At 46.2% G+C, this 14467-nt stretch overlaps 2 protein-coding genes across 2 annotated transcripts; both read right to left on the bottom strand.

The window, feature by feature from the left end:
* Positions 1 to 776: 776 nt before the first annotated feature.
* Positions 777 to 5582, bottom strand: LOC308479549 (leucine-rich repeat-containing protein 52-like; the record flags this gene model as incomplete). The annotated part of the gene is made up of 2 exons (XM_081010252.1): positions 777 to 1243; positions 4922 to 5582. The coding sequence occupies 2 exons, from the start codon at positions 5580 to 5582 to the stop codon at positions 954 to 956; spliced, it is 951 nt and encodes a 316-aa protein (XP_080866378.1). The 3' UTR covers positions 777 to 953.
* Positions 5583 to 10377: 4795 nt separating this feature from the next.
* LOC308480586 (leucine-rich repeat-containing protein 52-like) lies at positions 10378 to 13730 on the bottom strand. Its single transcript, XM_081012311.1, has 2 exons — positions 12998 to 13730; positions 10378 to 10640 (listed from the first exon to the last, which is right to left on the bottom strand). Exons 1-2 carry the CDS (start codon positions 13635 to 13637, stop codon positions 10384 to 10386), a joined length of 897 nt encoding a protein of 298 aa, XP_080868437.1. The 5' UTR covers positions 13638 to 13730; the 3' UTR covers positions 10378 to 10383.
* Positions 13731 to 14467: the final 737 nt, after the last annotated feature.

Here is a 14467-nt window from a genome sequence, read left to right as displayed (position 1 = left end):
ATTTATTTATATCCTGCCCATGTGGCCAGGCCTCCCCAGCCACTCTGGGCGGCTCCCAACAGAATATTAAAAACACAATAAAACATCAAATATTAAAAGCTTCCTTAAACAGGATTGCCTTCAGATGTCTTCTAAAAGTCAAATAGTTGTTTATTTCCTTGACATCTGACAGGAGGGCATTCCACAGGGCGGGCGCCACTACCGAGAAGGCCCTCTGCCTGGTTTCCTGTAACTTGGCTTCCTGCAGTGAGGGAACCACCAGAAGGTCCTCGGAGCTGGACCTCAGTGTCCAGGCTGAACGATGGGGGTGGAGACACTGCTTCAGGTATACTGGGTAGGCTGTTTAGGGCTTTAAAGGTCAGCCATATCAGGCTGAAGAGGAGAGCCAGTGAAAAATTGTTTCAACCTGAGATATATAGTAGTTAGACTCAATTAATTGGGGATGGGGGTGGTCTTTCCTTGGCAGTCAGCAGTGTTCGCGCTGGAAAGGAGCTTATTTTATGCGCTTCACATCTCATGTTTTCAGTAAGCATCTGAAAGGGTTGCTATCGCATTGCATCTCGCTAATAATATTTCTATTGCAAGTAAAGAGCAATTCTGAGCCATTACCAAATATGAGGAAAGCTGCACTCCAATCTAGCGCCAGGCATAGCAGCAACATCTTAACAGAATAATATCACTCTCCAAAGCCAAACTATTCCAGTAAGGTAATTTGCTGGCATTTGCTGTCATAGAGTTTCAAATATGATTCTGAGGATGTCTTTACTTTCAGGCATTTTACGCTTATTTACTCTGAAGTATGCCCCACTGTCTTCAAAAAGGATCGCTTCCTAGGACATGCGTGGTGGACTGCAGTTAGTCACATTGTGATCAGCGGGGCTTACTTCCAAGTAAAGATACATAGGATGACGCTCTCAATATATCACCAAGTCCATTTTCAGAATCTACTAGGCTCATTCGTCCCAGTCCTCTTCGTCTTCATCGTCTCCTGTCGCAGTTAAGAATTCATATACAACCGCGCAAACTCCCAAGAGCCAGGCAAACACTGTACCAGCAGAGAAGATGCAGAACCCAACCAGACCCAGGAAAAGATAGTCTTGGTCATCAAAATGGATGAAGCATTTATAATTCAGTTGCTCCTGTGCCTCTTCCAGCATCTTCAAGTCATGCACAAAAGCTGGGCTGTAGCAGGTGACGTTGTCAGAGTCTGCAGAGGAAACGCAAGAGGGACAACAAGTCTCGACTTGTGCATAAAAAAATGTCAATTAAGGACATGTCTACAGGCCTGTGGCCTTGATCTTCTCCAGACCCAGTAAGACACCCTCCCCTTCAAACTCAGACCTAACTTGCTTTCATGTTTGTTCCAGTCAAGTGGTATATATATTTCAGGAAACAAAATAAATCAGCATTTTTGTTTGTTATCTTTCTGCTAAGCATCTAAAATGGCTTACCGCCCAGTAGACTGACTACTGGACCCATTCCCAGGGGCCAAATATTCTTGGAGGGGGAGGCAGAATTCTCCATCACTTTGGGGGGAAAGATTTCTGCAGCTGAGGTTTGGTTTTTTTTGGTAATCCTTCCAAAATAATTGTCTTGGTGAATACTGAATGAAAAGCTATTATTAGTCCATGTTAGTGGGTGAACACAAGGGTGATCTGGCTTTGACAGGGGTCCCCAAACTAAGGCCCACGGGCTGGATAAGGCCCAACGGACTTGTTTATCTGGCCCGTGGCAACCCCCGTCGCCCGCTGTCACTGCCCGCTCTTACTGGCGCTGCGCTGCGCGGCTGCCCACTTCCGGGTCGGAGCAGCACTGGAAATAGCTTGTGCGCATGCACAAGCATAATTTCCTTCTCCCCTGGCAGCGGCAAGCCCGCCATTTTGTGGTTTGCCTCGGGTGCCAAAATGTCTTGGGCCAGCCCTGCAGATGGGTCACATTCACCTGGTTTTGGGCCTAGTAAAGTCCGGTAAAGTCCAGTCAAAGGCGACTATGGGGTTGCGGCACTTATCTCACTTTCAGGCCGAGGGAGCAGGCGTTTGTCCACAGACAGCTTTCTGGGTCATGTGGCCAGCAGGACTAAACCACTTCTGGTGCAACGGGACACCGTGACGGAAACCACAGCGCACGGAAACGCCGTTTACCTTCCTGCTGCAGCAGTACCTATTTATCTACTTGCACTGGCGTGCTTTTGAACTGCTAGGTTGGCAGGAGCTGGGACAGAGCAACGGGAGCTCACTCCGTCACGGGGATTCAAACCTCTAGCCTTCTGATTGGCAAGCCCAAGAGGCTCAGTGGTTTAGACCACAGCGCCACCCGCACCCCCCATGTACCAAGGATGCTGTAGCATTGGGTTGGCTGGGAGTTGGGCTAGATGACGTAGCCCAATGCCATCTTTGTGACGGTGTGGTCCCTCTGTGCTTCCTTACACAGAACCTCATCTGCCCATTTTGCTACCCATCTCCTAGTTTGGAGAGATCTTTGGGGAGGCATTGGCAGGAGCTGGGACAGAATAATGGGAACTCACCCTGTCGCGGGGATTCGAACCGCTGACCTTCTGACTGGCAAGTCCAAGAGGCTCAGTGGTTTAGAGCACAGTGCCAGCTGTTTCCCAACTTCCCCAAACGGTGTGGATGCCATTGGCAGAACTCATGCAGTGTTGGACCACCCAACTCTGGCACTAGAACCACCTAATTTTATTGGACAGGTTGCCTGCCCTGAGCTGGCTCTCATACTGTAGAAGACAGCGGTCAAGTGGAGCCACAAAGTTATCATGATGTGCCATCTTGTGCCACCAGCTGGCATGGAGCATGGTGTGTCTTATTTCATTTCCAGAAGGAAAGAGGAGCTCTCGTTGCCAGATAAGCTTGCAGCCAGCATTAAAGTTTAACCGCTGCTCTCAAACAAGGCGCAGAGGAATGCAGAGGGACGTGTCTGTTTCACACACAAACAGTGTTGCTCGCTATTTGAAACAGCCGTGGCAAGGCTATAAGGTGAGTTGTGTGACATAAGTGGGAAACACAACTGCCTTCCCTGACACATAAGCAGCCTCCTTCTTTTCCCTTCCCTTCTCTGAGAGTTATGATGCAGGAATAGAAATAGTCTTCTGGGAGCCTAGCTTTGTCTCTGCTTGGAATATGGGAAGGGAGGGAAGGATTCAGAAAGGGAGTAGTGTATCGGAATTAATTGGAAAGGGCCTCCGCTTTGGTAAACGCGCGAGGGAAGGATTGAAACTCCGTATTAGCAGAAATTGAGTGATATTTGTAAAGAAAAAGATCAAAGGGATGTATACAAAGCAGAAAGAAATGATATTATACAATGTAAACCTGTGTAAAAAAGAATGTTATATCAAACAGTATGATGAGAAGGATGGGAAGAATTGTGCTGATGAGTACTTTTACTATGTAAATAACTCTGTCTCTTTTTTCTTTTTTAAAATTTGATTTCTTTGTTTCTGATCTTTGTTACTTCTTTATTTCTTTATAAATTTTCTATTTTATATAATTTCTTTTTTTTTTACCTGTTAAGAGATAGTACATAATGTTTGTATAGACATGCAAACCTTTTAATCAATAAAGAATTGATAATAATAATAATTATAATAAAAGAAATATTGTAACGTGAAAAAAAAGAAACTTTGTGAATTGCATGGGTTCCCCCTCCCCCCCAAAAAACTACCATGATAATACGGCAAGCAGCGGCGTAGCATGGGTTGTCAGCACCCGGGGCAAGGCAAGTAATTTGCGCCCCCTAACCCGGGGGAAGGCAAGTAATTTGCGCCCCCTAACCCCTAACCTGCCGCCGCTGCCAGCTTCTTCTTGCTGCTGCCTGGGCTGGTCTGGTGTGGTTCTCTCCCGCGCTCAGCGCTACGCTGGGCGGCCGCTGCACTGTCCCTCCCCCAGATAGTCCCTCACTCTCTCTCCGCACCGCACGCCTGGCACCCACCCCCTCCACAGTGGGCGGCGACCCAGCGGCTCGGATCGGATTTGCACAGCCAGCACTGCAGTGAGAGAGAGTGAGTGAGCCAGGGAGGGGCAGAGAGCTGCGAGTGCGAGCGCGCCCCCCCAGATGTTGCGCCCGGTGTGGCCGGCACCCCCTGCACCCCCCACGCTACGCCACTGACGGCAAGCCTTTTAGATGGTTCTTCAACAATAAGAAGCAACAACAGCTGAAAAGAATGGCATCAGCAAAACCGCACATAATAAAGCAAGAAACACTCAGCTCAGGATAGTAGAGAAGCTTGCACACAATATTTTGACTCTGGAATCACAAGAAATTCAGGATAAACAGCACCAGGGCTCTCTGTTGCCTTGATGGCTGACGAGGGGAGAAGGGGGAGAGACGAAATATTTGTGTGTGTTTGCTAGACATTTTCAAAGAGCTTCCGTTAACTTCGACAAGAAAGTACCTTCCTGGTGCAATAGTTATACAGTGGTACCTCAGGTTAAGAACTTAATTTGTTCTGGAAGTCCGTTCTTAACCTGAAACTGTTCTTAATGTGAGGCACCACTTTAGCTAATGGGGCCTCCCGCTGCCTCCACGCCTCTGCTGCGTGATTTCTGTTCTCATCCTGAAGCAAAGTTCTTAACCCGAGGTACTATTTCTGGGTTAGCGGAGTCTGTAACCTGAAGCGTCTGTCACCTGAGGTACCACTGTACTGCCACTTCATTGAAAAGTAAATTATTGCTTTCCCTCCTTGGCTTTGACTCTTTTGAGGCAGAGGAGCAAAGTAGTGGTACATACATGCCTTTGCTCTAAGCATAGTAACGCAGAGGACTTATTTTTAAAGGCCAAACGCCAGAGGGACATTCTTGTCCTGAGTCCACAGACTGCTCACCCTCTCAGCCCAGCAGCTGCGTAAGTGCCCTACAGCTCACCTGGAGATGGGACTCCATCCCCTAGATGCTCAGCATTTCCCACTCACCTGGGATAGTTATGCCACTCTCTTTTATGAAGCTGCACAGTTCCATGAAGGAGCAGTTGCAGAACCAGGGATTCCCGCTTAAGCCCAGGCTTCTCAGGTTGGGCAGGTCCCTGAGGGTAATTGCATCAATGAACGTCAAGCTACAGCGGCTCACATCCAGGTGCCTCAGCCAGGTATTGTTGGCAAAGGAGTCCTTCTCAATCTCCACCAGGCCGGGGTTGTCGGAGAGCTTGAGAACAACCAGGCTGCCGAGCTGGGAAAAGGTCCCAAACGTGATCAAGGTGAGGTTGTTGAAACTGAGGTCCAAGTAGACAAGCCTGATGATGCTCACGAAAGTGAAGTCCAGATCCTGGCCCAAAGCATTGCCACTGCAGTCTAGATAGATCAAGTCGCTGAGGAAGTTCAGCTCCACGGATGGCAAGTAGCTGAGCTGGTTTTGAGCCAGGATCAGCTGCCTGGTGTCCAGAGGGATGGTCGTCGGGAACTCTGCGAGCCTCTTCCCTGTGCAGTTCACGGCCAGATACTCGCAAGTGCACCCCTGGGGACACGACACACCTTCTGCCGTCCTGCCGATTCCTAGGAGCAGCACCACCCACCGCAAGCAGCACCCGGCTCCCTTTGCACCCCGATCTTCTCCACTCCATTCTGGGCGGGGAGCCATTTCTTCTCTGCACCGATTCTGTGGAGAGCTCAAGGTGCTCTGCTTTCTGCAAACTCTTCGCTCATCAACATCTCGGGCAAACTGCCAACTGAAGCACCTGGGGCAGAGAGCTCACTTTCTTGAATGTGCAAAACGGCCACTTGCTGTTCTGTATCGTGTTGACTGCCAGTTGACACCTTTATGTCATCCAAGGTTCATTCCTACACAGGTTTTGGGCATGCTTTGTGTGTATACACAAGAGAAAGTGTACGTCTTCTGCCATTGGCAGATGAAGATGATGGATTTTTCGGAGCTAGCTGACCTAACCGGAAGAGTCCATGACCAGAAGGAGGAGGAATATCAGGAAGATTGGATTAAATTTAATGATTATTTACGTGGTTTAAGTTAAATTAAATTAAATTAAATTAAATTAAATTAAATGTTAAGTTAAATTAACTGAAAACAGCTTGCAGATACTTAATTGGCTTAGGATTTTATTTATGTTAAGTGATGAATTAATATGTTTAATTTCATAATGTGAAGATTTAAGGAAGTTAATGTTTAAATTTTATAAGAATTGTGATTTGGAAAACCGTTAAAAGGATATGCAATGAAATTCAACCAAGGGGAAGCAAGGAAGTCACTTAACAAAGTTAATAAGTGTAATTTTCAATAAGGCTATGATTTATGTTTGTTTGTCTTATGTGTTTGTTTGTTTATAATATTGTGAAAACCAATAAAAAATTTTTGGAAAAAAAGAAAGTAAGTGTATGTCTTCTGTACCTGAGGCAGACTAGGGTGCCTGACAATCACCAAGAAAATTTTAGAGAGTCCAAGGCTGAGAAGGCATTCAGGGCTTGTGTGATGGAACTTAATTAAGACTTCTACCCCCCCCCCCCATCTTTTAGAGTGCATTACATAAATAAATACAACCCAGGTGGATAGCTGTCAACTTTCCCCTTTTTAAAAGGGAAATTCCCTTATTCCGAATAGGATTCCTCGCAAGAAAAGGGAAAAGTTGACAGCTATGCCCAGGTGGTTAAGAAAGCCCAACGAATTAGGTTTTAGCCATCCTCTGACCCTATGTTTATATTTTTAGTTGTCTTTTTGTTTCCTTTGCTTTTAGCCTAATGGTTTATTGTTTTACTGTTTTATTACCTACTGTTTTATGGCTGAACTCGATTTAGCGTAACAAGGAACGCTAAAGAAGATAGTTTGCAGTCTTTGCAACTAACGCACAGCTCTCATCCATTGAAGGGAGACACAAACCTGCTGTATCGTCAAGGCCGAGTAAGACGCGCTTGCCGGAGCTCCCCTTTCCAGTTCATGCTGTAAGTTACTCCGCTCCTATTTTTCTCTGGAAGTTGGCGCGATAACGTTTTGATGATAACGCCAGGAGCTCACCCTGTGGAAGGTTGCAAAGCCAGCGCCATAAATCTCCTTAATGAGCTTCACTAACAACTCGATTAGCTGTAACTTGGGCAGCCACCGGTCGCGCTTCCCTGGCCTTCCACCAGCTCTTGCTTGGCCTTTGAAGGACTCTTAGATAACCGAGCCGCTCAAGGGGTTTAGCATGACGAATCTAAAACGTGGCCGTACCTCTTCTGTGGAAGACTCTTCCTTTAATGCCTCAGAACCTAGGTCGAAGGTTTTGAAGCCTACTGGGCTGGATTCACCACCTAAGATCTTAGAGCCTTCTATCTCATCATTGGAGGAGTTTTTCTGCAATCTTGTGCCTCCTTCACCTGTTACTTCCAAGCAGTTAGATTGCCTACATGATCCTGCAATGACTCCAAACAACTCTTTAAACACTTCCAAGCAGATAGACTGCCCACATGATCCCGCAACGACTTCAAATACTCCCTTGCCATGGGTGTGGTTGAGTCCACTGAACATATTCTCTTGACTTGCCCTTCTTATGCAGAGCTTAGACAAAATTTTATAGACCCTCTCCTATGTCAATTCAGCTTCCTACCCGGAGAAAACCAGGTTTTACACTTGCTGAATAACGCCACTAGAGCTATACCTTCCTTGGTGGCCAAATTTCTCTTTTTAGCTTTTAAGCGTCACAAGACTATAATTGATTGTATTGATATGGGGCTATCTGTTTAGCCCATTTTAGTGTTGGCTAAGTTTTAAAATCTTCCTGGATGTTTTTAACTGTGTATTGATAAAATGTACTTTTTTCTGACTGACGGTCGAATAAAAAGGATGATGATGATGAAAGCCCAACAGAGACTCCATCTCCTCAGAGTATTGTGGAAGAACGATGTCAATCAACATTTGATGATCTCCTTCTACCGGTCCACAATAGAAAGTGTCCTTTCCTACTGCATCACGGTGTGGTACGCTGGTTTGACATCATCTGATAGGAAGCGCCTACAGAGGGTGGTGAATACAGCACAAGATATTATGGGCTGTCCCGTGAATCTGCTGGATGAAATAGCGGAAGAACGTTGCCTCAGGAGAGTGAGGAAAATTCTCAGGGATGATTCACACCCTGGCCGGCACTTTCTTGATCTCCTGCCCTCTGGCAGAAGATATAGAAGGATGATTAGTTGCACCAACAGGGTAAAGAACAGCTTCTGTCAGTGGGCTGTTAGGCTGCTGAATGAAAAGATAACAACAGGGCAACTGACTTTTGGGTTTGGTGGGTGTGCGTCAGTAAACAAGGGGAATTAAAACTAAGAGAGCTGAGTGGGGGGTGCTTGTGTAATCTCACTGTATACAAGTTGTACAAGTGACAATAAAGTATTTCAATTACTGTACGTTCTTCATTAAATTATCTTTCCATTGATATATAATTTTATGGTGTTACTGCCCCCAAAAGTGGTGTTGTGAGCCATCAAACCTCGGAAATACACTTTCCCCAAAAGGTTTCCACAATTTTGGCCACTAGTGCACAATGGAATGGTCTCAGTGGTGGGGAGCACATTTTTATTCTGATTATGACTTTGTCAAAATAAAATAATAATGCTTAATAAAACACACACACACACACACACGGATTTGCAACCTGTTTATATCTGCAAGAGCTCTTCTAAGCACCAAATAGGTAACTTTCAATCTTTCTCTATTTTGGGGAGTTTTCTTGTTGAATGAACAGGCTCCCACCCCTTTTCCACCGCTATTGTTAGTATGAGTACTCTCTCTTAGGACTTTATTGTTTAGTTTAGGAGTGTGAATGTAGCAGGTATTAGGGGAAAGGCCCTCGTGATTTGGTTTCAATGCTGCACCCATTGATTAACAGAATCCTCCCCTCTCCCTCCCCTGTAAGGAACGCCATTTAAATTTGTGCTCTTGTCGTGGGTATGAATTTCTGACTTTGGAGCTCTTTTTGACATTTTTTTCCAGCATGGTGGGCAGCTGACCCACATAAAAGATTCCCTTCGTGCAAGCAGGTTTGAAGGTCATGTGTGAAGCACACACAGGCTCAGGGAGACAAATGAAACATCTGACCCCAATCCTCTAAATCAATGGCCGCAGTTGTCCTTTGGTTGGGGGCCCTTTCAGAAATGTCCTCAGCTCTTACGGAGCAGGTGGGGCACCAAGTGTTGGCTATCACACTCGCCCCCCAGGAGCATCCTTCCCACTTGACTCCTTGGGGGCCGAGACTTGGACTTGCATCCTGGTGTGATGGCCTGGGACTCGGGCTCGGACTCAGAACCAGAGGAGTCTCAGTCCACACCGGATCCTTTGCCTCAGGCGACATGTGAACCAAGTCTGGGGCCTGATTCTGAAGAGCCCCAGTCTGCACAGGTTCCCCTGCAACAAGCACCAGCTGGGCCGAATCAGGGGCCTGAGCCTGCCCTGGCTCCAGTTACGGGGATTACCTCGTTGCCTTCAGCTGGGCCATCACGTACAGCTGCTCCACTACCGGTTGGGTCAGGAGAGGCTGAGGTGGCTTCTGGGTCTAGTAACCCACCGACAGCTCCCGAGCTGCAGAGACTGAGGTCTGAGAGAAGGAGAGACCCGAGTACTCGCAGGAGGAGTGCTCGCCTTTAGGCGAAACAGGGAGGTGAGTCGCCGGGGGATCAGGACCAGCCGCTACCCTGACAAAGATAAAAGGCTGTCGGACCCTGCTCCAGGTTGCGGGAGCAACATTGCTGTTTGCTAGAACCTGCCTGAGACCCTGTGCCTGACCTTGCCTGGTTTCCTGCCTCGTGTCCTGCCTTGGCCCTGTCGGACTGACTCCTCGTGGAACCCTTGGATTCGGGACCGGACCTGGACCACGTTGCTTGGGTTATATAATAATAATAATTTATTATTTATACCCCGCCCATCGGGCTCAGTTTCCCCAGCCACTCTGGGCAGCTTCCAATCAAGTGTTAAAAACAATACAGCATTAAATATTAAAAACTTCCCTAAACAGGGCTGCCTTCAGATGTCGTTTAAAGATAGGATAGTTGCTTATTTCCTTCACATCTGAAGGGAGGGCGTTCCACAGGGCGGGCGCCACTACCGAGAAGGCCCTCTGTCTGGTTCCTTGTAACCTCACTTCTCGCAATGAGGGAACCGCCAGAAGGCCCTTGGAGCTGGACCTCAGTGTCCGGGCTGAATGATGGGGGTGGAGACGCTCCTTCAGGTTAACCCCTGGGCCCAGCACACCTGGAAGCACCCAGTCTCCCATGTCCTCTACCCTGGCGCTGACACCTGGCAGAGTCAGGCCCCGTTCTATACTGCAAGGTTATACTTGTGCACACACAGGAGGGGCAAAGTGAGACCATCCTCAAAAGGTGGGGAAACACCAGCAAATGGATTTTGCATTGAAACAGAAGGGCTAAAGGCCATTGACACTTCTCAGAGCTCCAAAACAGCAGGTCTAAATCATTCTGTATTCCTCCTCGTCCAATTCCTCGTCCACCTTCATTACGGGGTGATAATAGATCACTGTGGCTAGCCCAACCAGCCAGGCCACCAAAGTTCCTCCAAAAAAGATGCAGATGGCCATCAGACCCAAGAAGACGAAATCTTGGAAGTCTAAATGCACAAGGCAGAGGTAGTGGAGCTTCGTTTCGGCCACACTGAGTGTCAGACCCTTGAGAAGTTCTGGTTTGTTGCAAGTCATTTCCTCAGAGTCTGCGGGAGGGGAAAAAACAAACAAATTTAAGAGGAGTTACAGTCAGCATTTTAATTTGTTAATTGGTAGATCTATAATAGGAATGTGCCGTAACAGACCAAGGACAAGCAAAAAACGAGTGAAGAACCCTGGAGAGATCATGAAAGGGAGGAAACTTCTCTGGCTCACAGAAGTACAGGGCATCTTCAGTTGGGTCAGACATTCATGCTCTAGAGCAGACCTATTCCACCACCACCAGTATATTATGAACAATCTCCACCTTCTCTGACCTTCCTCCACATAAGCTAGATTTAAAGTTTAATATAAAGTGGTACCCTGGATCTCAAATGTCTTGGTACTCAAACAACTTGGAACCCAAACACTGCAAACTCCGGAAGTAAGTGTTCCGGTATGAGAACTTTTTTCAGAAGCTGAACGTGCTCCGTTTTGAGTGTTACTCTGAGGTCTGTCTGTTTTTGCTATTTATTTTGCGTTTTTGCTTTTGTGGCTCTTTTTTGTGTGTGACTGTGTGGAACCCAGTTCAGCTACTGATTGATTGTGTGACTGCAGTACATTGTTTATTGTTTTCATTTTATGGATCAATGGTCTCATTAGATAGTAAAATTCCTGTTAAATTGCTGTTTTAGGGGTTGTTTTTAAAAGTCTGGAACGGATTAATCCATTTTGCATTACTTTCTATGGAAAAGCGTGCCTTGGTTTTGGAATGCTTTGGTTTTGGAATGGACTTCCAGAACGGTTTAAGTTTGAGAACCAAGGTACCACTGTATTGTTCGTCTTCTTCATCATCTTCATCAGCATATCATCATCGTTACTAACCTGCCCTTCACCCTAAGGTCCCAAGATGAGTTACAACATTAAAACACAATACTTAAAAATCTACACTTCAAGTGTCAAAAGGGGGTGGTGAAGGAAATAGAGCAATATTTGCAGCAAGGATGTTACTTGCCCAAAAATGGAAAGAAGTAGTCCCAGCAAAGGAAGAAGGATACAAAAACTTATGAAACTGCAGAAAGAGGGGGAAGGAATTCAAGTTTTAAAATGTCAAAAAGATTGTAAAATCAGTGAAATGTATAATGCGGTTCCTTAAATTTATTTTGAATATTTTCTGTATATCCAAAATAATTTAATTTGCTCATTTATTCATCTGCTTTAAATATATACTCTTATGAAATGGCAGGTTATTACAATAATCCTGCCAATATTCCTATCTGTTTACAATTTATTTGTAAATATTCAATAAGCCATTTCCATTCTTTTATAAAAAGTTTGTTATCTTGATTTCTTATTCTTCCAGTAAATTTTGCCATTTCTGCATATTCCATAAGGTTTTGCATCCATTCTTCCTTTGCTGGGACTTCTGCTTCATTCCATTTTGGGGAGAAAAACATTCTTGCCGCTGTAGTAGCATACATTAATAAATTTCTGTACAGTTTAAGTAGTTCTGTCCCTATAATTCCCAAAAGAAAAGCTTCCGGGTTGTTGTGTTTTTTTTTACAAGCGTTATTTTAAACATGCTTTTCAATTCATTATATATCATTTCCTGGTAAGCTTTAGCCTTCCTACAAGACCACCCCATATGATAAAAAGAACCTTCTTTCTCTTTACATTTCCAACACCTATTTGATTTAGATTTATACACTTTGGCCAATTTACTCGGTGTTCGATATATCATTTTCATATCATTTTTCTCTTAGATTATAACATGCTGTAAATTTTGTATCCCTATTCCACAATTGTTCCCATGCTTCCGTGTCTATATTATGAACAATATCTATTGTCCAATGTATCATTGAGGATTTTACTAGCTCATCCTTTGTCTCCCATTTCCCCATGCTTCCTCTTCCCATAGCTGTCAACTTACATATTTGAAAATAAGGGACCAGCACAGCAACCCAGCAACCCAGCAAAGGGGATGCAGCAAGGAAAACCACCGTCACCTCTCCGCTGGGAAGTGCTGAGCAAGGGCCGCAGGCAACACGGCCAATTTGATCAGCACAAGGCATGCAAGCTCCACCCCCCAGTCGTTCTTAGACTCCTTATTGGGTGAGCAACGCAACCAAGCAACACAGTTGGAGCCTCCCTCCTCCCTGGTTGGCAGGGAGGGAGGGAGGGAGAGGAGCTGCTTCCTTTGAAACCCGGGAAATTTAAGGGACATCATCAATAAGGGACAGCAGCGGGACACAGCGCTGGGATAAGGGACTGTCCCGCCAAATAAGGGACGCTTGACAGCTATGCCTCTTCCTCCTTGGTACTGCTTCTCAGGGTGCTTTGTCCCGCGTCCTCGGTGGGCTATCCCCGAGTGCCTGTGGACAGGAGAAGGCACCCCACAGAATTCACACCTGGGAAGAGGTCTCACCTGGATACACAACATCAGCTTTCTTCATCCAGTTGCAAAACTCCAAGAAACTGCAGTCACAATTCCAGGGGTTCCCCTTCAGTCTCAAACTATGAAGGTTGTGCAGATCTTTGAATAATTCGCCACCAACGTACGTCAAGCCACAGTCGCTCATATCCACAAATCGCAGAAGGGGGTTGCTGCCAAAGGCTTTGTCCTTCACTTCCACCAACTTTGGGTTGCTTGAGAGATTCAGCAGCAGCAGCTTGTTGAGTTGCGAGAAAGTGTAAGGCGTTACAAAGGAGAGCTTATTGAAACTGAGGTCTAGGTACGTCAACTTGACTATACCAGGAAAGGTGAAATCCAAGCCCATTTCTAACAGGTTGTGGCTGCAGTCCAGATAGACCAGTTCGTTCAGATAGCTCATCTCTAATACTGGCAACGTGACGAGTTTGTTGTCGGACAGAATCAACTCCCTGGTGGTCAGCGGAATTGAGCCCGGAACTTTGTCTAAAGCCTTCATGCTGCAATTCACTGCCTTTTGTTCACAGCTGCACTTTGACGGACAGCTAAGGCCCTTTCCTGTCCATTTGATTACAATGAGAACGGCTATCCACAAGGGTGTGGAAGTACGGAAAGAGGGCGGAATAAGATAGCCCATCCTATACACCTTAAACGGAAGAAGAAGGGTTTCCCTTCAGCACTAAAGGAGAAGTGTTTCCTGCTGCTGGACCAGCTCCCATGTCATCCCAGTTGGTACCAGTTGCCTTTATGACATCACCAGTTTGGCCCACAAATCTGGAGTGATGATGTATCAAGGAGTTACTGCCTAGGTCATATATTCTGGGGGTTTTTTAAATTTAAAAAAATGGATTTTCAAAAACAGGAACAAAGAGCATATTTAACCCCCTCCCCTCCCTCTGTCCCACTTACAACTTCATACCAAATACAGCCTGTATACATATACCATATGACTTCCCTTCCATCCGTCGTTTCCTGGTTCCTTTTGCTTTTCTACTGCTCCACGTAATCCACATCTTTTTATTCAACCAGTTTGTTATCTATTAAAAACTCTATCTGCTAGATTCAGGTAGGTAGCTGTGTTGGTCTGACACAGTCGAAATATATTAAAAAATTAAAAAATTGTTCAGTAGCACCTTAGAGACCAACTAAGTTTGTTCTGGGTATGTGCTGGTCCTCGGGGCTAACCGTGTGGCAAGGTCCAAGTCCAGTCCGAGGTCGAGGGTACAGTATGGAGGCTGTCCATCAAAGCTGTAGCTGGGTCCAAGGCGGGGAGTCAGGTGGGGTCAGGAACTCTGGCAGAAGAGCAGGACAGGGTGCAGGCAGGAACCGGCTACCAACAACATTGCTCCCGCAACCTGGGACTGGGGCTGGCTGGCTTTTATCTGCCCTGAGGCATAGGGCGGCCCCGGTCCACAGGTGACTTGCCTCTCCTGGCCTGGAGGTGAGCACTCCTCCTGCAGGAACTTA

Source organism: Podarcis pityusensis (assembly GCF_964106645.2).
Source record: "Podarcis pityusensis genome assembly, chromosome: 6".
Taxonomy (NCBI): Eukaryota; Metazoa; Chordata; class Lepidosauria; order Squamata; family Lacertidae; genus Podarcis; species Podarcis pityusensis.
This window is presented reverse-complemented; position numbering and strand designations above follow the sequence as displayed.

Excerpts from the sequence above, each read along its gene's own strand:
- LOC308480586 (XM_081012311.1), bottom strand. The coding sequence starts at position 13,637 with ATGGGCTATCTTATTCCGCCCTCTTTCCGTACTTCCACACCCTTGTGG. Across the intron at positions 10,641-12,997 it reads AGCTGATGTTGTGTATCCAG|ACTCTGAGGAAATGACTTGC; the intron begins GTGAGACCTCTT and ends CCCCTCCCGCAG.